The sequence below is a fragment of the Cheilinus undulatus genome, linkage group 2 (genome assembly GCF_018320785.1).
Source record: "Cheilinus undulatus linkage group 2, ASM1832078v1, whole genome shotgun sequence".
Lineage (NCBI taxonomy): Eukaryota > Metazoa > Chordata > Actinopteri > Labriformes > Labridae > Cheilinus > Cheilinus undulatus.
In genome coordinates, this window is record NC_054866.1 from 53327568 (window position 1) to 53355207 (window position 27640).

The window sequence follows — 27640 nt, forward strand, 5'->3', positions numbered from 1 at the left end:
TGCAATGCATGACGGCAGAGCATTTTATTTACATCTGGGATAAATTATAGTCAGTGTTGGCTGTACATCACAAAGATAAATGGTGTTTATCAGTATTATGTCTATTTTAGATGAGCAGAATGATACTAAGGTCACCTCTAAAGAAGAACAGAAAAAACATCTACTGCAGGCCTCCAGTCCAAATGATGTATAACACCAAAGTGACATGCCCACCTTGGTTTAGATGTGAAGATTTTCCTCAAAGACCAGTTCAGATCAATGATTTGCTCACAGACGAGCTGAAATTCTACATCCTAAGACCAGCTGCTCTGTTAAACTCTAAACCCCGGTCAGTTCATGCTGCTGTGGCCGGAGGAAATGATGCATCGTTCCCTGAAATGCAGCCCGCGGCCCACATTAAAACATGACCTTTTAAACTCATGATACTGAATTTTATCTCATATTTTGACCTTTTAAACTCACGATATTGAATTTTATCTCATATTTTGACCTTTTAAACTCAAGATTTTGAATTTTATCTCATATATTGACCTTTTAAACTCATGATTTTGAATTTTTTCTCATATTTTGACCTTTTAAACTCCAGATTTTGAATTTTATCTCATATATTGACCTTTTAAACTCATGATTTTGAATTTGATCTCATATATTGACCTTTTAAACTCCAGATTTTGAATTTTATCTTGTATTTTGACCTTTAAAACTCATGGGTTTTGAGTTTATCTCATATTTTGACCTTTTAAACTCAAGATGTTGAATTTTATCTCATATTTTGACCTTTTAAACTCAAGATTTTGAATTTTATTTCACATGTTGACCTTTCAACTCAAGATGTTGAATTTAATCTCATATTTTGACCTTTAAAACTCATAATTTAGAATTTAACCTCCTATATTAACCTTTTAAACGGAAGATTTTGAATTTTATTTCACATGTTGACCTTTAAAACTCCAGATTTTGGATTTTATTTCATATTTTGACCTTTAAAACCCTTGGGTTTGGAGTTTATCTCAAATTTTGACCCTTTAAACTACTATTTTGAATTCCATCTCATATTTTAACCTTTTCAACTCAAGAGTTTGAATTTTATTTCATATATTGACCTTTTAAACTCATGGTTTTGAATTTTACCTCACATATTGACCTTTAAAACTCCAGATTTTGAATTTTATTTCATATTTTGACCTTTAAAACCCTTGGGTTTGGAGTTTATCTCATATTTTGACCTTTTAAACTCAAGATTTTGAATTGTATCTAATAATTTGACCTTTAAAACAAGATTTTGAATTTTATCTCATATTATGCCCTTTAAAACTTGTGATTTTGAATTGTATCTCATATTTTGACCTTTTAAACTCATGATTTTGAATTTTATCTCACATTTTGACCCTTTAACTGCAAGATTTTAGATTTTATGGCAAAATGGATTAAAAAATGAGTTACAGGAGGTAAAAATGGTTCAAAAAATGGTAAATGTGACAAAAACAAAGAGTAAAGCAATCAGCAGGATAACAGAAGAAAAAACTGGTGGAAAATGGCAAAATGGGGAGAAGAGTTGCAGAACTGATTAAAAAATAAGTTACAGGTGGTATAATTGTAAAAAAAAAAAAAAAAGGTAAAGATGTGGCAAAAAATGAGTGAAAATAGAAATGGAATGCAATGGAAATATACAACAGAAAATATAAAGGTTGACAATTTAAGCCATCTGAACAAGAGTGGGGAACAAACTGATTAAAGAATCTTTCCCGAGGTTAAAGTTGACCTTGAAGAGGTAACAAGTTTGTCTCAAAGACTTTAGGTCATCACCTTTCCACAGTTAGACAAACTGCCTACAAATGGAGACACTACAGCAGTGATACTCAACCAAAGAGAAAAATTGTTTAAAAATATCTTCGCAAGAGCCACAATCTAAGTGGTGAAAAGTGGTGAAAATGGGTTAAAGTAGCAATAAAAATAGGATAAAGTGGTGAAATGGTCAAAAAGCGGTGAGGAAGTGGCAAAATGGGAGAAAGTTTTCAAAATGGGAAGAAAAAGTGGCAAAAATTGATTAAAAAATAAGTTACAGTTGGCAAAATGTTCAAAAACAGTAAAATGTGGCAAAAAATGAGTGAGTAAAATGGGCAGAAGTGGCATTCAATGGAAAAAAGGCAGCTTAAATGTGCAAGAAGGGGCAAAAAAGAGGGGAAAATTGCAAATAAAGCAGGATAAAAAAGGCAAAAACTGGTGAAAAATGGCAAAAATTGATCACAAAATGAGTTACAGGTGGCAAAATTGGACAAACAGTAGACATGTGGCCAAAAATTAGTGAAAAGAGACTAAAATGGGTAAAGGTGGCAAAATGGTCGAAAACTGGCAAAGAAGTGGCAAGAAATGGATGTTAATAGGGAAAAAAATAGTGAGAAAAAAGTGGCAAAATTGATTAAAAATGAGTTACAGGTGGTAAAATGGTAAAAAAGGTAAAGATGTGTACTTTTGTAAGGTGACCTTGAGTGTCATGAAAGGCGCCCTTAAATAAAATGTATTATTATTATTATTATTATTATTATTATTAAAAAATGAGTGAAAATAGACAAAAATGAACAAAAATTTGACAAATGTGGCATTCAATTGAAAAAGGCAGCTTAAATGGGTGAGAAGGGGTGAAAAAAGCAGAAAAAAATCAAAAGCGGGACAAAAAAGAAAAAAAAAATGGCATAAAGGGGCGATAGACGTGGCAAACCTGGGCTTACAAAGCTGTAAAAATAGATTAAAAGTGGCAAAAAATGAGGAAAAAATGCAAGTTGGGCAATGGAAATATACAAACAAAAAAAATAAAGGTTGACAATTTAAGCCAACTGAACTAAAGTAGGGAACAAACTGATTAAAGGATCTTTTCTGAGGTCAAAGTTGACCTTTGTTATAGTTTTTCTGGGGAAAAATATTTTAGATAAAGACGTAAAAGAGCAACAAATCATCACAAAAGAGCCATATGTGGCTCTTGAGCCACAAGTTAAGTATCACTGTTCTATGTGGTCTCTCAACAAACAGTCGCCACAATCTACATGGATAAAATCAGAAGACTGTGAGACTGCCATTAATGGAATATTTCCTGTCTATTTGTTTGGAGGCCAGTGGTGGAAAAATGCACACGGTTTACATTTACAGAATTATTTGGCATTTACATCCAACTGACTCATGTTAAGAAGCCGAAGCTGGACCACACAAGCTCATCCAGATTAATGTGCTCTACTGCAAAACAAAGGGTCCTTACAGTATGTTTTGCAATGATGAGAAGTTTGATTTAAAGTTCAAGTGCTTTCAAGAGCCGTGCACATGTTTATAATTATTCACTGATGTGAACCCAAAGCCAACAGTTTCACTTTCTGATATCCTGTGTGTGATACATAGCTGTAACCATCACAGCCAGTTTCACTGTATTCTCCAGTTATCTACTGGAGCCATTACTTAATTAACCTAATGCTCACATTTGTAGTTAGTTTCCCTCAAACAGCTAACAAGTTGCTGTTCGGTTCCAAAGGGGACAATTTTATTCCAAAGAAAGAGGCTAAGGACCAGTTTCCATCCATCCATTCTCTAGTTTCCAGTCAGTCAGATGAGAATGCTATTGTCTCTCATTTATGAAACTTGTGTAGAATCCAGCATAGATAGAAATCATCTTATGCCCATGTGTGATTTATGAAAAGTGCATATTTGGCTCATAACAGTGAGGGACTAAGCAGGGGTTGATGATAATAACATGCCCCTATAAATCCACGGTTCAGCCGGCCTCAGCCCAGAGTTTACAACAAACAGAGACAGTGGAAGGAAAGAGTCTGAACCCTTTGAAACGGTCTGGTTTTCTGCATGAATTGGTCATCAAATGTGATCTGATCTGCATCTAAGTCAGTAGACAAACACAATGTGCTTAACCTGATACCACACAAATGATAATGATATTTGAAGTCTCTATTGAACACAGCTATTAGACATTCACTGTGCTGCTGGAAAAAGGAAGTGAAGCCTTATGCTAATGACTCCAGAAAGAGTTAACTGGGGTCAGGAGTTAGCACCCCTGAAGTCCAATCAATAAAACGAGATTAAAACACTCAAACTTTTTGAGGTAATTTTTCACAAGAAGCATCTGCTGATATGAGCCATGCCTCACAAGAAAAGGATCTCAGAAGACCTTCGATCAAGAATTGTTGAACTGCATAAAAAGATTAACCTTGCAAAGCAGATGGATGCGCCTGTTTCCTTGTTTTTCACTGGTGAATCTATCTTGCTAAGATCCGTCTGAACTGTTTGGGTCCGGTTAGAAAGTGACAGGACCAATCAGCAACGAGGGGCAGTACTTTCAGGCACGGCAGAGTCGTGATGTAAACAAGCAGCAGCAAGAGGGGGTAGGATTATGGCGGAAGAGATTAGCGTGGATGCTGCTAAGGCGTAAGTTTTATCAGAACTTGACAACAATTCTTTGTTAAAAGAAAACCAAAGAACTGCAGTGAGTTGTTTTCTTTTCAAAAATGACAAAAGTCGAGTACTAACATGTCTGTAGTTGCCATGGTTCGCGTAATTCCTTATAGCTGCGCACGCACAGCTCGATAGCTGCTATGTCACGTGTTTTGTTGCTCTGATTGGCCCGTAGAGATGTGACAGACAGAACGTTCACCCAATCACACTTTTTTTTTTTAAAGCCTCTGCCTTTTCTCAAACGTTTCCTATTGAAGCTTGTCAGGCGTGTCAGGTTATAAAAAGACTGGAAGGGGTAACAAATTGGTCTCAAAGACATTAGGTCTTCACCTTTCCCCAATTAGACAAAATGCCTACAAATGGAGACACTACAGCAGTGTTACTCAACCAAAGAGAAAAATTGTTTAAAAAATATCTTCGCAAGAGCCACAATCTAAGTGGTGAAAAGTGGTGAAAATGGGTTAAAGTAGCAGTAAAAATAGGATAAAGTGGTGAAATGGTCAAAAAAAGTGAGGAAGGGGCAAAAAAGGGAGAAAGTTTTCAAAATGGGAAGAAAAAGTGGCAAAAATTGATTAAAAAATAAGTTACAGTTGGCAAAATGTTCAAAAACAGTAAAATGTGGCAAAAAATGAGTGAGTAAAATGGGCAGAAGTGGCATTCAATGGAAAAAGGCAGCTTAAATGTCTAAGAAGGGGCAAAAAATGGCAAAAGGGTGGGGGGGGGTTGCAAATAGCATAAAGCAGGATAAAAAAAGGCAAAAACTGGTGAAAAATGGCAAAAATTGATAACAAAATGAGTTACAGGTGGCAAAATTGGACAAACAGTAGAAATGTGGCCAAAAATGAGTGAAAAGAGACTAAAATGGATGAAGGTGGCAAAATGGTCAAAAACTGGCAAAGAAGTGGCAAGAAATGGGTGAAAATTGACAAAAAATGGGGAGCGAAAGTGGCAGAACTGATTAAAAAACGAGTTACAAGTGATAAAATGGTAAAAAAGGTAGAGATGTGGCAAAAAAATGAGTGAAAATAGACAAAAAAAAAGGGAAAAATGTGGCATTCAATGGTAAAAGGCAGCTTTAATGGGTGAGAAGGGGCAAAAAAGTGGAACAAAATTGCAAAAAGCAGGAAAAAAAGGGAATAACTGGTGAAAAGGGGCAAAAGAAGTGGCAAACTTGTCTTAAAAAGCTGTAAAAACAGATTAAAAGTGGCAAAAAGGAGGAACAATTGCAAATAAGGGCAATGGACATATACAAACAAAAAAATAAAGGTTGACAATTTAAGCCAACTGTACTAGAGTGGGGAACAAACTGATTAATGGATAATTTCTGAGGTCAAAGTTGAACTTTTTTAAGGTTTTCTCAGGGAAAAATACATCAAATACAGACGTAAAAGGGCCACAAATCATCACAAAAGAGCCATGAGTTGAGTATCACTGTTCTACATGGTCTCTCAACAAACATTTGCCAAAATCTACATGGATGGATAAAATCAGAAGACTGTGAGACTGGCATTAATGAATTATTTCCTGTCTATTTCCTTGGAGGCCAGTGGTGGAAAAATGCACACGGTTTTCATTTATAAAATTATTTGGCATTTACATCCAACTGACTCATAGAAGCACGAGGAACCAAAGCCAGACCACACGAGCTCATCCGAATTAATGTGCTCTACTGCAAAACAAAGGGTCTTATATGTTTTGCAATGATGGAAAGTCTGATGTAAAGTTCAAGCGCTTTGAAGAGCCGTGCACATGTTTATAACCTTTGACAGATGTGAATCCAAAGCCAACAGTTTCACTTTCTGATATCCTGTGTGTGATACACAGCTCTAAAAGTGGATGGAAGATGCAGTCTGAACAAAGTTTAACACTGTAACCATCACAGCCAGTTTCACTGTATTCTCCAGTCATCTACTGGAGCAGTTACTTAACTACAGTACTACAGTGCCATGGCTACTCTGCCTAGATGTGAGCGCCCAGTCAGGTTGACTTTAGTGCACAATGCAGAATGCTCAGAGAGGTAAAAAAGAACACTACAGTAACGGCTACTGGCTTAAACGAATCACGGGAGGAATCAACATCTCTGTTCATGGGTCTACCATAGGCTAAAGACTGAACAGGCATGGTGTCCATGGCAGGACACTAAGGAGAATGCCACTGTTTTCCAAAAAAAACATCAGTGCACACCAGAAGTTCACCAAGGAGCCCCTTAACATTCCATGCTGCCGGGAAAAACGTTTAGTGGACTGATGAAACTAGACTGTTTGGGAAGAACATGCAGCACCATGTATGGTGTAAAACGGGTACCGCATACCAACATGAGAACATCATCCACAGTGAAGTATGGTGGAGTAGCAATCAGGATTTGGTGCTTTGCTGCCTCAGGGCCTGGGCTGCTCGCCACCATCGAGGGGAAAACATATTCCAAGTCTACCAGGGTATCCTACAGGATAATATTAGGGTGGATGGCCTCCAGCTGAGGCTCAGAGGAAGTTGGAGGGGGGGGCAGCAGGACACTGATCCTAAACATGGAAGTAAATCTACAACCGTAGATTTACTGACACTAGCATACACTAAGACATAATCTCAGTGTATGAACGCAGTAACCTGTAGTCAGGTTTATGATTTTATAGATATTTTGAAATAATGGTGATGACCACAGACGACAAGATACGGTCCGATGTGTTGAACAGGCTGGTCCACATGGAGATAAATATTACGAGGTATTCACTCCATCTCATGACCTTTTCAGTCTAGGTGCATGGTGGCTGCATCACTGCTGGATTATCACTTCAGTGTACATGTTAACAAACTCTGAGTGAGCACCACGTCTCATACATCAAGAACCAAGAGGCTTGAGGGCTCAGCTATTTTGATGATGGACCATGAACACTTGGTAAGGCCAAGCCCAAACAATATTTCAACTAAAAATGTGGAATTTTTCTGTAAGTTTTTCTTCCCAAAATCCACACAAATTACCTAAAATTTTAGAGAAATAATCTAAAATATCTAACCTGACATGAAAGCTTCAATAGGAAACGTTTGAGAAAAGGCGGAGGCATTGAAAAAAACTTGTGTGATTGGATGAACGTTCTGTCACATCTCTACGGGCCATTAAGAGCAACAAAACACGTGATGTAGCCGCTATCGAGCTGCGCGTGCGCAGCTACTGAGGACTAACGCGAAACATGGCGACTATAGACATGTAAGTACTTGACTTTTGTCGTTTTTGAATAAAAAACAACTCACTGCTGTTCTTTGTTCCTCTTTTAACAAAGAAATGTTGTCAAGTTCTGATAAAACTGGTGCTTTAGCAGCATCCACGCTAATCTCTTCCTCCATAACTGCACCAGCTCTTGCTGCTGCTTGTTTACGTCACAACTGCTGCACCTGAAAGTACGGCCCCTCATTGGTCCTGTCACTTTCTAACCGGGCCCAAACGGTTCAAATGGGAGCTTTGCAAGATGGCTTTGCCAGTGAAAACAAAGGAAACAATACAATACAATACAATAACTTTATTTATCCCCAAAGGCAAATTCAATTGTCTGGAGTCTCTCTCATCTGTTTACTGTAGAATTATAAAGTCTAATTGCTGATGGTATGAAAGATTTTCTAAATCTTTCTGTCCTGCAGCGCAGGGATAGGAGCCATCCGCCACCATTGTTTCTTTGGTCATTTTGGGAGATATGAAGTGGATGATCCATGTTCCTTAGAATGGCCTCCACCTTCTTCATTGTGCGTCTCTCCACCTCATCCTCCAATGAGTTCAGCTTGATTCTGACCACAGAGCCAGCTTTTTTCACCAGTTCGTTCAGACGCCTTGCATCCTTGTGTTTTACACTGCCTCCCCAGCAGACTGCAGCATAAAACAGAACAACAACAAAACAAAACGGGCATATCCATCTGCTTTGCAAGGTTATAAAATATCAGTACTTATATAAAATGTAATATTGTAGGTTATTTAAAAAATACAAAAATGTCTCAGTAAAACTTCATCCATCCATCCATCCATCCATCTGTCCATCCATCCATCCATCCATCCATCATCATCCATCCATCTATCAATCCATCCATCCATCCATCCATCCATCCATCTATCCATCATCCATCCATCCATCCATCCATCCATCCATCCATCCATCCATCATCCATCCATCATCCATCCATCCATCATCCATCAATCCATCCATCCATCATCCATCCATCTATCAATCCATCATCCATCCATCTGTCCAGCTATGCATGTCCAAGATGCCAAGCTCCTCACCCTATCTCTAAGGCTGAGCCCAGACACCCTCCTGAGGAATCTCTTGAACCCGCCATCTTGTTCTTTTGGTCATTACCCAGAGTTCATGACCATAGGTGAGGGTTGCAATGATGAAGAGAGTTTTGCCTTCCAGCTCAGCTCCCTCCTCAACCATGACAGTGCGGTACGACGGCTGCACTGATCCACCTGTCGATCTTGCAGTCCCTTGTGAACAAGACCCTGAGGTACTTAAACTCCATCACTTGGGGTAAAGACATTCTCCCCACCCAGAGGGAGCAACCCACTATTTTCCAGAAGAGAAACTTGAGCACAAAGCCTAAACGTTCCTTTCAAAATCTTTCCCAACATTTTCATGTAAACTCCTGAAAAATTTCAAGCTTAATTCCCCCTGAAATTTCAGATTTATTTCCCAAAACTGTACCAATACATTCCCCAATTTCCATGAAAATGATGGAAAATTCCTCCAAACAAATTCAGTGAAAAACCATGAATATTTTTGTAGATTCCCCTCATTGCTCAAATTCCCAATCAAGTTCCCAAAAATGTGCAAATAAATTTGCTTCATGCCTACAAATTTCAAAGCAACTCCCCCCAAATTCAAATCAAATTTCCCCAAAATTACAAATGCATTTCCCTAATTTACGTAAAAATGCCTGGAAACAAAACAAATATCCCAAAATTTGCATGAAATTCCCCCCAAATTTTAACAGCAAATTCCTCCAACATTTCCAGCGAATGACTTAAACCTGAAAGGTCACTCTGGACCATTATCTCAGAAATTCTTCCGGCCAAAGTTATTATGTTGAGAGTGTTGAGGGTCTAATGAGGACAAACCAGCTCTGTCCTCACAGTTTAGATGTTTCCCACCACAGGATGACCTTAAGAAGACACTTCATTAAACAAAGTGTGTGGGAACGGTCCAGGAGAATTTTCCCACAACTATGACGAGTGACGAAGCTGTGAGGAATGGGAAAGGCGGCAGCTCATCCTCAAGACTGACTGAGTTTACAGTGAAGCTTAAACTGACCAGACAAGTGTCATGACATCATCTGGAGCTCATGCTGGCCGCCCTCATAGTGTTAGAGGTTTACAACATGCTGATTCTCTGTGTGTGGTTCCTCTGTGCTATAGACAGGACTGAACCCTTTTAAAGACACAGTGTGTGATTTCTGCTCCAGGAGGATAAGTGTGTGTTGCCATTGATGTAAATATTGGTGTGTGTGTGTGTGTATTTTATTTGAATTTTACAAATTTTTCCAATTAAAAACTATGGAGTTGTGTAATCACACTGGCCTTTAAAAGGGTTAAAATCCAAAAAATATCATTTCCATTTTTTGTTGTTATGACGTTGATTGTGAATTTTTTTAAATCTGGCACTGCAGAAAAAATAATTACGCATCAAAATCAATGTTGCTGCTTATTATGAACCCATCTCAGTGTCTGGTAATTATTATAGGCAAATACTCCTTGAAAAAACTGAGGAGTTATGTAAACATACTGGCCTTTAAAGGATAATCCCAAATATATAAGTAATATTTGATAGGTGTATTTAAGGCTGAACTAGTTTGAGGAAGATTTACTTGTTTAAAGGGAAAAAAGAATAATTTTATTTAACATTTTTACTGCAGCTTTTAAAGATCGACTCATTTAAACCGAAAAAATATATACATACATTTTTACAGCGGTTTTAAAAGATTTACTTGTTTAAAGTGAAAAAAATATCAATATGTATCATTTTTACAGCAGCTTTAAAAGACTGACTCATTTAAGGTGGGAAAAAATATTGATGTTTAACATTTTTACAACAGCTTTTAAAGATTGACTCGTTTAAAGTGGGGAAAAAAATTATTGTATAATATCTTTAAAGCAGTTTTAAAAGATTGACTCGTTTAAGGTGGAAAAAAATTTGATACATAACATTTTTACAGCAGTTTTTAAAGATGGACTTGTTTAAAGTTAAAAAAAAACATGTATCGTTTTTACAGCAGCTTTAAAAGACTGACTCATTTAAGGTGGAAACAAATATGATATATATAATATTTTTACAACAGCTTTTAAAGATTGACTTGTTTAAAGTGAATAAAATATAAATATTTATCATTTTTTACAGCAGTTTTAAAGAAGTAAAAAAAATATTCATATATATCATTTTTACCACAGCTTTAAAGGTTGACTCATTTTAAGTGAAAAAAATATTCATATATAACATTTTTAAAGCAGTTTTAAAGATTGACTCATTTAAAGTGAAAAAAAATAAACTTTTTACTGCAGCTTTTAAAGATTGAATCATTTAAAGTGAAAAGAAATATATAACATTTTTACAGCAGTTTTAAATATTGACTTATTTAAAGTGAAAAAAATATATAACATTTTACAGCAGTTTTAAAAGACTGACTCATCTTAGGTGGAACAAAATATTTATGTATGACATTTTTACAGCAGTTTCAAAAGATCGTCTTGAAATATTTCACTTCGTAAAGATAAATTATCACTTTGTTAATGTGTTTCCTTTGAATAAAACTACCTGAAAAATTGAACTTTTATGGTATTGTTATTCATTGATATGTAGTATAGTAGCGGATATGATTTATTACACTGCAGGGAGATGCTGATGTGGTTGAAAAGGACTATAAATCATGACATTAACAGCAATTTAAATAAGGAGTATTTATCCATGTCATATGTTGTTGCTGTGATTATCCACTGGCTGTGAAGGATCTAATATGCCTCTGCTGTTATCAGGATAAACAGCATGCCAGTCTATGCCAGGTTCATCCCACTATGTGAGCACACAAAGGCTTCACAGATGACGAGAAAAAAAAAACCCTTTAAAAATCATAGGAGCATATGATAATGAAGAGCCACTTTAATGTCTCAGTTTTAACATTTTCCTTTAATGATCAAATTCTTTTTCCAGATAATTTCTAAATCTTTGACTTTATAAAATCCCACACATAGTTAGATTTCAGTAGTATAAAACAGACAAGAGCAGCACAGCTTCCACGCTCCATCCAGCATGTTAACTTCAATGATTAGATTACGATAGTTTTTAGTCGTCATTTCCGGTCTGTAAGCACCCCACATACTGCTGATTAAATGAAATCTCAAATAAAGAGGCATAACTGCAGAGAAAGCACTAATTCTTCTGTTCTCTGATCATTTCAGCGTGTTTAAACTCAGAAAAACACACATGGATCAGTTTCAGCTTCCTCATCTCCTCACTCAGCAGGAGCGTCATCTCAGCCTCTGCGCATGCTCAGTGGGCCTCGTGGACACACAGCACGGTCAGCATCGGTCTCAGGATCGATTATCAGTCAGGTTTAGAGCCCATCAGCTCTCAGGCTTGTCTTTGTTTGGCCCCATGAACTCCACGCCGTCGATAGGGATGTCTTTCTCCTTGATGGCCTTCTTCACGCACCGCTGGTACTCCCGGAAGGTCTCGGTGCACGGATCGCCGCTCCGGTCCCCCTTCAGGAACTTCTCGGCGAACCAGCGGTTGAAGCACTGGTCGTACTCCCGCTTCAGGTCGGTGCAGGCCTCCCCGACGCTGTTCATCTCTATCAGCAGCCTCAAAACCGGTGAAAAATCGAAGTAAGGAGGATTTCTCCGTCTGTTTTCACAAGCAGGATCTGTGACAACATGCACACTCTGCGTGACTTTCCTTGAACAGCGGGCTGTGATTGGCTAGTTTGACTGCCGTCGAACGTCGCAGTGACACGAAAAACAGAGATATGGCATTCGAATAGATGGATAACTCTGACTGAAGTCAAGGACACTCGAATTATGATGTCCCCAGAAACTAGCGGTGCAGCTAACGCACATCAGTCAGAGAACGTGTAATTATACGATGTTAAGTAAAAATTCTGAGGTAAAATACTAAAAATAGGAGGTCAAAAGCCACAATTCTAAGGAATCTAAGCCACCTCTTAATAATGACTTTTCATTTCATAATTTCAATATAATTTTATCTAATTTTTCAACATTTTAACCTGTAGTTATGGCTTTTCTTTCATAAATTCTAACTTGTATCTTATAAATTTGACTTTTATTTCACGATTTCAATTTTCTGTCTCAAAATTTTGGATGGTTATCTTATGGTCTTGACATTTCAGCTAAGAATAAGGATTTTTTTTTCATCATTTTGACTTTCTGACTTATGGTTTCAACTTTTATCTCATTATTTCGAATGTTATCTATGATAATTTGGACTTACATTATAATTATGACTTTTAATCTAATACTTTGAACTTTCTATCTCATAAAAATTACTTGTTTTGTAATTTTTAAATTTTATCTCCGTAATAATTAGGGGTTTCATTTTACATCTATATAAAAGGCATGAATGTTCCTCTAATAAAGTAAAAAAAGAAAAAACATCCATTATTCAAGTTATCAACTAGAGCTCATGTCTAAGGCCTGTGCGAAGTGTTACTGTCTTTTAATTTTATGCTGCTGTCTTCTCACAAAAGCAAGTAAGACCATCTAAATAGATATAATAAACACCATTTTGCGGAATATTAAGAAATTTTTCAAGCTAAATCAGTGGATCTGTTCTGTATTTGTATACGTTTCTAAAAATATTTTCAGAGTGAGACCTCTTCAATTACTGATCCAGCCGCTGTCCAAACATCGCGACACTATTGTGAAGTTTCCTGAGATCTCGCGGTCCGCTGAGACACTAGTAATCGAAATAAGCGGAGAAATACATTCATTCATCGATTATAAAGGTATTGAATCCAAGTCGTTGTATAAGGAGGTAAGTCACAGCAGTACCGCCGATCCGCTGATACTTATTATGGCTGTTTAGGAAATTTTAGCTGTTTCCTCTGTGCAGTGAACATTAGCATGCTTTGCTAGGCCATTCTGATTGTTATGGCCTGGGCTGCTAGCTCGCCGTTAGCTGCTCAGCCTGCGTGTGATTCAAACTTTATATCCGCGGTTCATTTATACTTTCACTGTTGCTGTTTGTCCAAGAATACAAGATGTCCGACAGCGATGACAGCGACTTCTCTGACAACCAGAGTGAGCGAAGCAGCGACGGAGAGGCCGAGGAGGTGGAGGAAAATGAGGTATGCTAACCGCTAGCTAGAGGTGCTAACTTCCTAGTAAGTAAAGGTAAACATTGGGATCGAGGCGGTGGGTTATACGCGGGATTATAGAGATAAAATCACCGCTACTGAGTAGAGTTTCATTAACGATAATGATAGTAATACTCCATTATAGGAATATAGCTAACATAGTAGGAGAAGAAAGTTTCATAGAGGGCTCAGTCCCTCAGCGATGTGGATATGATGTGTGAATATGGCACTCAATATGGATAAAGCTCTGTATTCACACCAAAAGGACCGCTAAACTGAAGAGTTAATACGCAGTTCTCCACCTGAAAACGATTTTGCTCATAGACATCCAAGGACACTAAACCATGACCAAAAGTGCCATTCTGTCACTATTACAACATCAATTCCCAAAAAGTTGGGATGCAATGCAAAATGTAATTAGAATATTTAAATTCACTCAGCATGTTATTGGTCCTGCACATTAACTAAGACACGCCCTGGACTTGATTGTGTCCAAAGGTCTCCAGATTAAGATAAGAGTTACTGATATTGTAGATGTTGCCTTCTCTGACCATCACTGTATATTTTTTTACATGACCTGCAGTGCCAGCCATAACAATGTAGTCAGGATCAGAAATTATCATTTTTTTAATGACAATTTGACAATGACAAATGACAAATTTATTCAGGAATATATAAACCACAAGCTGCCCACTACTTCATCATGTAATGAAAAGATGGACAACTTCAACTCTGTTGTAGGTCAGAAATGGCATAAATACAAACTTAAGGTATACTATGACATGTACAAAAGTGTGCTTACTTGCTATAATTCAGAGATGAGAATCTCTAGGCAACAACATATCTCAAAAATAATAAATGATAATAAAAATAATACTTGCTATCTGTTTTGCACAGTCGATAAACACTTGAACCCTCCAAGGTCTATTCCAGTTGAGTTTCTCTCCTCAGATAAATGTAATAAGTTTGCAGTTTACTTCACTGAAAAAATCTCGTCCATTAGAGCTAACATTGGAAAACATATATTCACAGTTCCAACCACCCAGGCTCCTTAAACCCACTGACAAGTACTCAAGCTAGCATGTAATTTTACAAATGTTACCATTAGTGATCTTGAGGAGGTGATCCGGCACCTTAATGCATCCACCTTTCCTCTAGATCCAATCCCCACAAAACTGTTCAAATGTGTCTCATACTGCCTGTTAGGTGATCTTCATATATTAATACATCACTTCAATCTGGAGTTTCCCCTCTTCTCTTAAACATGCTACGCCACTGCTAAAATCAATCAAACTTGACCCATCTATAATCGACAGTTACAGACCTATCTCCAACCTTCCTGCCATAAATAAAATCATTGAAAAAAATTGTCTTCAAACAATTAAACAGTTACTTCACCTACCATGATTTATACCAGGGATGTCAAACTGAAGGCTCAGGGGCCAAATCCAGCCCATGGTGCAGTTATACCCAGCCCACCAGATCATATGATATTGATTTATAACATCATTGTTGAGTCATAAAAATTAGAAAAAGTAAACAGTAAAAATAATTTGATAAAAAGTCTGGAGCATAGGAAAATTTTGTGGTTTCTCAATATTTTAAATTTTGTATCTCACAGTTATGACTAGAAGTTATGGTTTTGACTTTTTATTTCATATTTTAATCTTTACATCTCATAACTTTTACTTTTATCTCATATTTTTACCTTTTCAATCAACATTTGAAATTTTATACCCTATTTTGACCTTTTGAAGTCATGATTTTGACTTTTATCTCATTTTTTACCTTTAAAACTCATAATTTTCAATTTTATTTCATATGTTGACTTTTAAGCTCAAGCTTTTGACATTTAACCTCATATTTTGACATTTTAAATTCCTGATTTTAATGTTTATCTCATATTTTGACTGTTAAATATTATGATTTTGAATTTTATCTCAGTTTTGCTGACTATTTCAACTCCTGACTTTGACTTTAATATCATATTTTGACTTTTAAAACTCATGATTTATAATTTAAATTTAAATTTTGACTTTTAAAACTCATGAATTTGAAATTTTATCTCATTTTTTTGACTGTTAAAAATCATGGTTTCAGTGTTCTGTCTCATATTTTGCCTTTTAAAAATATTATTTTGACTCTAAATATCATGTTTTACCTTTAAAACTTATAAGTTTGACTTTTTATCTCAGATTTTGAGTCTTTAACTTATCATGTTGACCTTTAAATCTCAGAATCATTTAGGTTGACACTCAATGGTTAAATTTTGACCCTGTTAGGCCCTCAGCTTAGACCCAAATTTAGAATCGGGCCCCTGCTGTGATTGAGTTTGACACCCCATATCTATACGATGCGTACCAATCTGGTTTCAGAACCAATCACAGCTCTGAAACAGCATCAGTAGAAGTAATCAATGACCTCAAAATCAACAGTGATTTAAACAAACTTTCCATCTTAGTACTACTAGACCTAAGTTCTGCATTTGATACAGTTGATCATAACATCCTTTTACACAGACTGGAAAATCACTTTGGCCTATCAGGATCTGTCCTTCAGTAATTCACATCATACCTGAAAGAATCAACATTTTCTGTATCACTTGCCAATTTTACATCAGACAACTTTAACATTCATTGTGGGGTGCCACAAGGTTCAGTTCTTGGACCAATGCTGTTTAGTCTCTACATGACACTCCTGAAGTTTATTTGATGTGTTTATGCACATCTGGGGGTAAGAAGGGGTTAATATGTCATGAGCAAAGATATTCATAACTAATTCTAACTAACATCACTAATATTTTTCAAAAAAACGAACTATTCTGACTTTATAAGTCAGGGTTTCCACTATGTTATTGATTGTGGTGCACCGCCACACTAAAATAAAAGCTGCCATGCCTTCAGAATAATGATTTTTTTTTTTTTTTTCAGATGTTAAAAATGTAAATTATATTGTATGAATGGATCCATATAAACATATAGTCTATATTTGCACACATTTACGTACCATGGTAAGAGTTTGAAATTGTGATCATAAAATGTGACACTGCTCTGCAAGTAACTTAATTTTGAAAAACGAACACCAGAGTCTTAGCTTCAGACTAGAGCCCGACTGATTTATCGTGGCATTATAGATAGCGTTTTATAGCGTTTCACAGATTAATTAACATTGGCCAAAATGTAGCTGATATATTAACTTTTTTTTGCGGGGATTGTCTCTGCTCCTGTCGCTCTGTTTTGTGTCTCCATACTGAACTCAGCCCGAGTGCCTGTCACAGAGTGCAGCAGCAGCTCTCCCTCACTCAGTGTCGCTAAATATAGCGAGTTTTCAGACCCCTCCAGTGACTCTTTTTCAAAAAAGCAACTAGCGACAAATCTAGCAACTTTTTCTGGTGTTACTGGAGAGTTTTGGGGACTTTGACATGAAAGCACGTATCATTGTTGCTCTTCTCACTGAGCAGCACTGCTGCCGTGGGCCCCTCTCCATCCCTAAGCACTCACAAGCAGCCTCGTTCTCGCACAGTTCGACTGCAGCAGAGTAGAGGACTAATGTCCGTTTCAGACTGGGAGCGTGTTTTGCTGCTATGTAAAATATATGCAATATCGGCCGATAATTTATCGGTACTGATAATTATCGTGCATCCCTATAGAGATCCATTCTGTTTCCTGGTTGGTGGATATTGCTTCGTGGCCACAAATCAAGTTTCCTAATGTTTATGTGGACCTGATTTTAAGAACAGGAACTAGGACTGACAACTTCCATTTGATTGGTCGATTGTTTGGTCGAAAAGTTTTTGTTTGACCAAGATCACCCTGGTTGGCGAGTCGCCCCCCTCCGTCCCCAAGGCGCTGGTCACGGGGCAGAAGTGTAGAGCGCAGCTGACTGATATAGAGAGGCGTGCTGCTGGGGACAGAGAGCAATGCAGCTCTGGGAAATACAGGTAGAGAAGCACACAAAGCTGGCAGAGTGGGATGTTTTCTGGTATTTACAGAACTAATGCTCAGAAACAATGAATCAACTCGTCACAAAGTTGCAGGCTGTTTGTATTGAAGTGGCGCTGCTGAGTGTCTCTGCTCTGCCCTCCCTTACTGCATCAACTCCTGCGGTCAGTTTAATTCACCTGTCGACAAATAGGCTGCGTGGTATCATCTCCTTTTATAATCTCCTTCAAGTGTTCATGTTAGCGTTAGCTTCTCTTACAGACAGGCAGAAAGTAGAGGACAAAAAAAGCGATGTCTGCTGGTCATTAGGTCCCGACAAGCAAACTTTTTACCCCTTACCTCCGTAAATAAACGCTGCATGCTGTCTGCTTTATGCTCGTGAATGACACGGCACAGGCTGGATCAAGGGATCCTGTTATTAGTCACTGTTATAAATGAATAAAAAACAATGATCTGAGGTTATTTTTATAGGCTGTATGAGTTTAAAGAGATCTAAGGCAGGTGTGCGCTAATCGTCTCTCAATTAGTTAGTTTTTAAGTACAACGTGATGAGCCTAAAAAATGTATTAATGCTTCCAAAGGCTTGTTATGTTCATTTAAGGGTCATTTAGAGTACCAAGCAGGTGCAGTAAGGAACCTGTATGGATTAAAGTGGTCCCCAATGATGTGATTTTTTAAAATGTATTTATTTATGTATTTTACCTGAATGACCAATCGATTGGTTGGTGCCTAGGTGTGATTTTGGTTGACCAAGTTTTTCTTTGGTTGACTACAGCCCTAACAGGAACACTAGTAAAATTCTATATCTAAGTGTGTTTAGTTCTTATACAGACCTGAGCGTTCTCTACTGAAATGATAACTTATTCTATCGTAAACCATCCCCAGGAGGAGGCAGCCAGCCCTGTAGGCAGCGACAAGGTGGCAGACGAGGAGGGAGAGGACCTGGAGGATGAGGAGGAATATGACGAAGAGGAGGAAGAGGATGATGATGAACGTCCCAAGAAGAAGCCGAGACATGGAGGCTTTATCCTGGATGAGGCCGGTATGGTTCTGTTTCACCTTCAGTGTCTCAGCTTTTCCGCATTAATGGAGGCTAACCATGTTTCTCCCCTTTGCTAAGATGTGGACGATGAGTATGAAGATGAGGAAGATCAGTGGGAGGAAGGTGCTGAAGACATCCTGGAGAAAGGTGAGGATTTTGATTTTGCTTTGACAGAATGTTGAATTGCTAGGAAGTGCAAACAAATTTAAGTCTCCAAACATCCAAGAAATTAAAATACTTTTAGATTTCTTTTTGATACCACAACTTTTAAAATGTCTCATCTTAATATATTTGAATTATTTCAATTTTCAACATATTTACAAGTACAGAAAATTTACATAACTTACATAACTACATAACATATTTTAACCAAAGCAGAAGTCGAAGAAAGAGCAGGGAGAGAGCCCTGATTGGATTGCATGAATAAATTAACAATGTGCACAAATTTGCCTGCATTTTATACAAATAACAAACATCTAATTAACCAATCATAGCTGCCTAGGGCTTCTTTTTTCCATTTGTAACAAAACTTGTTATGATAGTGTTTCATTTTCTGTAGCATTGTATAGATGCTAAAATCACATTATCATGACAGCCCTACTAGATGTTGTACTGGATCTTTTAGGGTTTTCTATCTAATATTAAAGGCCCTGTAAAGTGGAATCCAAAATTTGTGTAAAACCAGACTCGATATGTTGAAATAAGGTTGCTGTAAACATGAAAACACTGAGATCTACATGTGACTGAATTTTGAAGTTTATACCATTAGATAGTTGATCACCTTTTTTCTTGGCTTGGTTTTATTTGGGCAGGGTAAATAAAGGAGCCCGTGACATCACCGGTTTTGATGGGGAATTACCCCAGCCCCCTAACGTTACAATGATATAAAATTGCAGAGCAATTCGTCTCAGTTCAGCCTGTTGTTAGCTGATGTCACTGCCTTCATTAAAAGTTAACAGCCAGATACAAGCTGTTTTTTTTTGTTCTTTGTGCGGTAAATTTCCCAAGTCCATGAGCCACAATTGTCTATGGCAGGGGTTCTCGACCTTTTCAGCCCATGACCCCCAAATAAGGGGGGGAATAAGGGACCCCCACTGTACCTGAAGGTGGTTGAAAAGCCATGCACAATTAAGAAGAGTCATGTGCAGACAAGGCTGCAAATAAGGGGGCTAGTGCCCAGCCAAACTGGGGGCCCATGAAGGTTAGCAAAACCACGGTCCATTGTGGTTAATAGTGGCAATAATTGGTCAGCAGAGGCAACATTAAGCTTAAAGAGGGGGTATTATACTTTTCCGGTTTTTAAAACATAAATAAAAAGTAAAAATGTTGGGTGTCCATACTCCACGTATGCAAATTTTCAAACCGCAAGATAGATGTATGTGGCAGTAATCTTGGAATTGGCGTGTGAACTGATGAAAATGGTTTGTTGAAAATCTCTCTGAGATTCTCCCAAGATGAGATTTGTTCGTGGTTTGTCCGTGCTGCCAGCAAAGTGGGTGGGTTTAAAGACACAGCAGCGAAAACAAAGCGTTTCAGACGGAGGTTAAAATAAGGGTTTTTCAGGACGCCAGTGTGAGAAACATGAGGAGTTTTTTGAGCTGTAAACCATGTGAAGCTACTACGTGGGTATCAGAGAGATGGTGTAAAGGCATAATACCCCCCACTTTAAGTGGCAAGAATTGATTTAGAAGTGGCAAAAAGAGGCAGAAAAAAGTGGTGGAAAGAGGAGATTGTATTTCTCCTGAGTGGGCGTGGCTACAGCTCATTCAATCGACACGCCCTCCTGGAGCAGATTTTAATGCCTCAATTTTCATGATTTTGAAGGTAAATTTTAGAAACTTGGAGATGTTTTCATGACTGAAATTTGGTCTGGTGGTTCATAGCACAGTGGTCTGTCATTCAAATAACCTAAATGTAGTGTTTTAAAATCCCTTTACAGGGACTTTAAGCTGTTGCCAGCATCCTAGATACCAACCAGAGTCTGACTCTGATGAAGGGATTATTCCTGTGGCTTTACAATGTGAATAACTGCATGCCATGTAAGGGTTTAGCTTTAAAAATCAAAATTAAGAATTATTATGAAATAATGAAATTAATCTTAGAAATGTTTGTGTTTGGCTGCTGCCTGTGTGACAGCTCTATATAAACTAAACTCTGGCCTGTGAAGAAAATGAAACACTACATTTTAGTCTGTTGCTTGTCTATTAGAATAAATAAAAACACGATGCTGTTGATTCAGACGAGATCTAAATATGCTGTCTGCAACCCTGGTTTTTGATTTTTTATTGATATATCAAATGCTTAGAACTTTCTTATTTTGATTTTGTGGTATCGAAATAGGTATCAACATGCTTTGGTTGAACAGAGATCAAAGTTTAAAATTGTGGTATCTAACTGCCCTAATGTGCACTTAATGCACATTATTGAGATCAGACTCAAGGAAATCCAGGTCCTGAACCTCTCAAGCTTTTCATAAATCCATGAATGTGTTTATTTACTCCAAAAGTACAGAAATGTTCCTTTAAAGTGCCTTATTCTAAAGTGCTGAGAACTCAGTGCCAGGTCCCTGATGTGATGTAGAGCGAAGTCTCAGTTCTAGCTGTTTTCTGAACATACGTGTTGTCTGACTGAACTCTCTCTGTCTTATCGGTGTTCCTCTCTGTCATGCATGTCCTCTTCAGTTAACGGTAATTCTACCTCAGATACTCTCCTGCTCTGATGTTTCCATTATTATCCATGTGTATCTGAAGCAGACGGAGCATCAGATCCATCCATTTAATGAACTCCATGTCCCAGATTGTATTAACCCCACTTCATCTCAGCACAGCTGTATTTGTGAGTGTGTAGATTAGTGTGAAGGAGCACCGAGGGCAAATCCATTATTGGCTCGTTGAACAGCAATAACTCACTCTACAAAGTCAAGTACTTCCTGTTTGTTACAGCCATTTTAGCTGTGTAAGCTTAGTAAAGTTAAAATGCTACACATCTTTTAAGCAGTGTTTGCATGCTTTGAATGGGATTTCAACCATATTATTTTAGAGATTAAAAACCATGTCTGCAGGCTGAAATCAACACTCAACAAAAGCACTTCCCACACTGTGTACCTGTCAGGCATTGAGGTGCATAACTATGCAAAAATAAGGCTCTGTTTTTACAAGCCTCTAAATCAACAGAAAATCTGGTCACATGGATGAAAAACAGCCTTAAAGATGATAAATGCATATCGCACCAAAGTGTTCATTGAAATTTAGCATTCAGAGGTTTGACATAAACCAGGGCCGTTGCACCAGCTGTGTATAAGCGGTTTTATAAAGCTATGCTTTCTATAATCTCTCCATGTAAATGAAGAAGTTGAAACTGAAGTTGTGTCCTTGTTTGGTTACCATGGAGACAGGTTGCTCCAAACTAACAGGGCATAATATTTAAACCAGTGTTACTCAACCCTGCTCAACCAAAGAGCCAGATCGTTGAAAAATACCTTTGCAAGAGCCACAATATAAGGGGTGAAAAGTGGCAAAAAGGATCAAAAAGTGGTAAAAAATGGCAACAAATTAGTGAAAAGTGACTAAAAACAGCCAAAAAGCAGTAAGAAGGTGGGGAAAGTGGGCAGAAAGTAGCAAAGAGTGACAAAAATTAGGGGAAAAGTGGCATTTAATGGTAAAAGTCATGCTTGAATGGGTGATAAGTGGCAATAAAGGGGAAAAATGCTAAAATCAGGATAAAACTGGTTGAAAAAGGGCAAAAGCAGGATAGAAGTGGCAAACATGGGCAAAAAGTGTCAGAAGAAAGTGGCGAAAGCAGTAAAAAATGATTAAAAGTGGCAGTAAAATGGGAAAAATGGGGCAAAATGTCAAATAAGTGCAGACCCCTCATCTCTAGTGAAGGCCAATCTTAATGCTTCAGCAGACCAAGACATTCTGGACAATGCTATTCTTCCAACTGTGTGGCAACAGTTGGAGGAAGGCCCTTTTCTGTTCCAACATGACTGTGCCCCAGGGTGTAAAGACGGACTAGAAAGACATGGTTTGAGTTCAGTTGTGGGAGAACTTGACTCACTTGCAGAGTCCTGACCTCAACCCCATCCAGCACCTTTGGAATGAACTGGAACAGAGACTGTGAGCCAGGCCTTCTGGTCCAACATCAGTGCCTGACCTCATAAATGCTCTGCAGAAGGAATGGACACACATTCCCACAGCAATTCTCCAACATCTTGTGGAAAGCGTTCCGAGAAAAATGGAGGCTGTTAGAGCTGCAATAGGGGGTCAACTCCATATCAGAATACATGTATTTGAATACAATGTCAATACAGTCCCTGTTGGTGGAATGGTTATGCAGCCAAATACTTTTGTCCATAGAGCCAGAAATGGCATTTTGACTTGATGTGCCCAATCTAACTAACTGACGTTGTTTTATTATTAGACATGTTAGGTCTTACCGTGTTTAGTGTCCATGGTGCTTAAACCCAACTGAAGAGATTTCTAAAAAGTCAATGAAAATAGCAGAAGTGCAACGCTGTAATTGCCAGGAGCGCATAAACTCTGTCCTAAAAGAAAACAAAACTAAAAACGAGGCTGTATTTATGCAGAGCTGGTGCAACCTGGTTCTGTAGTAGAAATCGTTTCCATCATTCAGAGAACCAAGTGTGATCATTTGCCTGACTCTGCTACCTGGTAGAAATGCTCTGATCTTACTTTTAAAGTTTGGACTAACGGTCGTGGTTGAAGCTTTTTATGTGGCACTTGTTGATGCATACTCTCACTGAAGGCAGAAGTACAGCAGAAACAAAACGTAAACTGGTGTTTTAACAGAAGTCCCAATAGAGCTGTAAACAGAGTTTATTGATCTCTATGGTATGCAGAGACTCATCGATCCACAGTCCCCGTCCTTCTACGTCATTGTCTGTTTATTCTTATGATAAATGATCTCTGACAGATAAATCAGTCGCTCCTATCCGTCCATATTAATGTAAACTTTAAGAGGTTTATTTGCTGGTAGGGCTGTTGAAAGTCTGGATAATTTGCAGTAGCACTTATAATATACAGAAGAGGGTTAGAGACACGGAAAAAGGTTTTTTTCAGACACTTCTCTCAAATTCTGGGAAAAAGGACAGAATTCTGACTTTTTTAGCATTAAAACTTTACTTTCAAATCTCTGTACTCAGAATGTGATCCAAATGCATTTGTAGCAACCCTGACCCTCCTTTGTTATCATAGTGTGACACAATCTCCCTTATATTAAAGACTGGGATATCAGAAATGATGAAAGCCTTGAAAAAAATACAGATTTTTAGTCTAACATTTAACCAAAAGCTCAGTTAGCAAATGCAAAAGAGAGAAAGGGAGAGCATGGTCTTTATCAGTGGTTCCCAACCTGGGGTCCGGGCACCCCGAGGGGGGCGCCAAAGATCTCGGGGGTTGCAGGACCCTGTCTACTGTAAGGTGGTCAAAATCAGATGTACATACAGTGCTTAACAAATTTATTAGACCACCTTAACCCTAACCACAGTAAGGTTTATGCCACAGCTGCCCTAAATTAACAGCACTGATAATTACCAAAATCATTTTTTATGTTTCTGCAATGGTTAATACACCAATATGTAGAAGCTCTTTAACCAGAATGATAATTTTGATGCTAAAATATCATTATTATTGTTATCCATGAATTTTCAAATTTGCTGATTTACAAAAAAAGAGAAATAGAAAACAGAACAAAACAGAAAAAATGAGTTTTAGTGGTTGAATGTTGTGCTTGATTAATTTCTGACTTCTCAGAGAAGCCCAGTGAGCCAGCTCAAATTGAATTGAATTCACTGAAAATGATAGAGTCCGCATTAAAGCACTTAATGACGCAGGATGGTCTCTGAGACAAATATGACAGGTGGTCTAATAAATTTGTTAAGCACTGTATATTTTTTTTTAGAAATTATGATTAAAAAATGCTTTATATTAGGACCAACCTAAAGATGAAAAAAACCAATGAATTTTGTGCAAAAAAAACAACAAAAAACAATATTTTTGGTAAAAAATCTTTTTTTGAGATTATGAATACGTACACGTACAAGAAATCAAACTCAGTTCAGAGTTTGAAAACTTGGATTTACAAGAAAAAAATTGACATTTCCAAATTTACGAAGTGTCAAAATTTGATGCTAGAAACACAAAAATGTAGAGGTTTTTAAAATAACAAATTTACAACAGTGTAAAGCATAAAATCTACAAGAGATCAAACTGATAACAGTCGGTGTAGTTTTGAATGCGTAGTTTCCAAATTTCTACATTTTAGTTTATGCAGATTTACAACTTTGAAGTACATTTTTTTCCTTAAAATTGATGGTTTGAGAATCTGAGTTTTTTCTTGAAAATCAGCAGATCTTTTTTATTATTGTTATTATTATTGTTATTATATTTATTTAATTTTTGATTTATTTATTTATTTTTTTAGAGTGGCCTGTAGACATCTAAAGCATAGAATTTACAAGAAAATAAACAGGAAACAGTGAGTGGATTTTTGAACATACAGTCTCCAAAATTCTACATTTTAGTTTAAGCAGATTTACAAGTGAAAAAAAATTCTCATAAATTTATGACTTGAGAATTTTGTCTTTTTTTTATTTTTTTGAAAATCAACACATCTTTATTATTATTACTATTATTAGTAGTAGTATTTTTTCATTTTTATTATATTTTATAAGGTGGGCCTAATACACCGCTGTAATAATGGATAGTTTATAGATACATCTTTTACCAAGAAAAAGTGCATGTAGGTCTATTATGATGGGATTTTGTCAATGAGAACAATTAAAATTGATGTGGGGGTGTGTGGGGGGCTTTGCTTTCCTTAGACATGAGTGGGGGGGGGTTGGGAACCACTGGTCTATATTACACTAATATTTTTCAATGAATAGTGTTATTTTTATTTCAGTTGAGATGGTGTGCTGGAGTTTGCTCGCAGTTTTGGGGGATTTGCAACTACAACTTCAAGTTTGATGCCATAGTGTTGAAAAAATGTCTTTGTTTTTTTGAAATACATTTTTCATGTCAGTACGCAGTTTTATTAGCTGTATTTATCTTGTTGTTGTGGTAACCCTTTGTAGAATTGACTTCCAAAGGCAGCTTAATAAATCACAACAGGTTTTTAAAAGAAAATAAAAGAACACACTGTTGTAAGTCAAGCAGAAAGCAGGCAAAGCTCTTGGAAGTTTTATAGAAAATGTGTTAAAGATTCTTTGGAAAACTTACCTCAGATAAGTCTTTGAAGACCGTCAGTCCTGAAGCTTGGAGGCAGACATATGGAGGGACAAATGGACTGGGTCCAAAAATTTACCTATTTTTATGGTAGGGATGCAACCAACAACTCTATCGTGGTCGCCTTGTTGCCAACTGTTGACATGATTGGTCAGCTTAATGGTAATGATTCGCACATGTACTTAGCTTGTTCTGAGGCAATATGCTTCAGTTAGAGTTTTTAAGCACTGCTAAATTAAAGATCTTTAAAGGCTTTAGATAGAACCAGTGATAATGTGAGATGGATTGTTTTGTTTCTGTTTTGTCTGGTCAGGGTTCCTGCCGATCAAGGTTATGATAGTTTTTTTTCACTTTCTTTGTTCAGTTTAAATTTGGTTTTAGTTTTTACTGCTGGTGTGGTGGTTTTTTTTGTTTGTTTGTTTGTTTGTTTTTTTTAGTTTCAGTGTTTTAGTTTTTTTGGGTACATGTCAGGGCTGAGTGAACATCATACAGTTTTTAAAAACACATCCAAACAGGCTACTGTTCTCTTATTATTTTAGATATTTAAAGATGTTTGACAGCTCCAGATATAAAATGACCACTGTGTGAAGTCTTAAGTCTTACCACTCAGTTTAGGTCATCTTTCTCTCCCCAGACTTGGGTGTAGGTGTCAGTCAGTATGGTTGTGTCAAAGACCAAAGGCCGGCTCAGACAACATGAATTCAGCCCACCTGCAGCGCCGCAGCTCATCGCCAAAACTCAGCTTTCATTTTTGGTATTAATTCCTCTCAGATCAGGTCTTTAAAAAGAGGTCCCAAAAAGTCCTAAATTTGGTTTTTAAACAGGCATCAGATCCCTGCTGGTGATGTCTTTTGTATTTATAATCATTAACTTCCAACATGCCTTCTCTTCAAATGCTTAAAGATGCCCCTATGATAGGCAGTGTCCATTTACAATAATAATAATTATGATTGAGGAGAAGCAGAAGGACAGTATTACACATTGAAGGTACAGCGTGTGGCATTTAGCCCAGCTAAACTTATAAGCAGGCATGTCTCAATTAGTGTTCAGTTGCCCAGTAATACAGAGATTTAGCCTTTTTAATTTTTACTAGTCTAGAGCTTTTTTTGTCAGGATTTTAAAATCTACTAAACATGAACTCGTTCAGATGTTAGAGCTCTTTTAAAACACCGGTGAATTCATGCTTGATATCCGTGTTTGGGATGGTGTCCGAGTCCAGGTTTTGTTTCTGCTGTACAGTCGCCTTAAACCCCTCTGAACCGTCACGGCCTCATGCTTCTCTGTGCTGAACCGTCACCATTAATCTGTTTGTTTTTCTGTTGTTTTTTTCTCCCATCATGCTTTGTGTTGCTGCTGCTGCTGCCTGCTCTGCCCTGATGACAATGTCTGTTGGCTTCTGCCTTCACCTCCACCATCCCTCTCCTCTTTTTCCTCCTCCTTGCTGCTGATGTACCTTCATCCAATATTTTCTTTCTTCTCTTTTCCTCTTCTCTCATCCCCCTAACTTTCTGGGTCACACCCTCTGCTCTTTCTACGTACCTTTATTTTTTGACGTTTTCTGTCTTTTACCTCATCCTTTTACCTCCTCACCTCGTCTTTGCTCTACACTCTCCCTCTCTCCT

General features: G+C 37.4%; 2 protein-coding genes across 3 annotated transcripts in view; one reads left to right on the forward strand and one right to left on the reverse strand.

Annotated features, from left to right (window-relative positions):
* Positions 1-11587: 11587 nt before the first annotated feature.
* On the reverse strand, positions 11588-12647 carry triap1 (TP53 regulated inhibitor of apoptosis 1). Its single transcript, XM_041808040.1, has one exon. It carries the CDS (start codon positions 12266-12268, stop codon positions 12044-12046), a length of 225 nt encoding a protein of 74 aa, XP_041663974.1. The 5' UTR covers positions 12269-12647; the 3' UTR covers positions 11588-12043.
* Positions 12648-13336: 689 nt separating this feature from the next.
* The window catches only part of supt5h (SPT5 homolog, DSIF elongation factor subunit), a 42646-nt gene continuing 28342 nt past the window's right edge, over positions 13337-27640 (forward strand). Inside the window, exons 1-5 of one of the 2 annotated variants that reach the window (XM_041801588.1) lie at positions 13337-13469; positions 13688-13782; positions 18618-18774; positions 18853-18921; positions 21456-21461. In XM_041801588.1, the coding sequence (XP_041657522.1) occupies positions 13696-13782; positions 18618-18774; positions 18853-18921; positions 21456-21461 (319 nt within the window). In that variant the 5' untranslated portion in view covers positions 13337-13469; positions 13688-13695. The remainder of the gene's footprint in view (positions 13470-13687; positions 13783-18617; positions 18775-18852; positions 18922-21455; positions 21462-27640) is intronic. The other variant, XM_041801597.1, reaches the window with a different exon arrangement.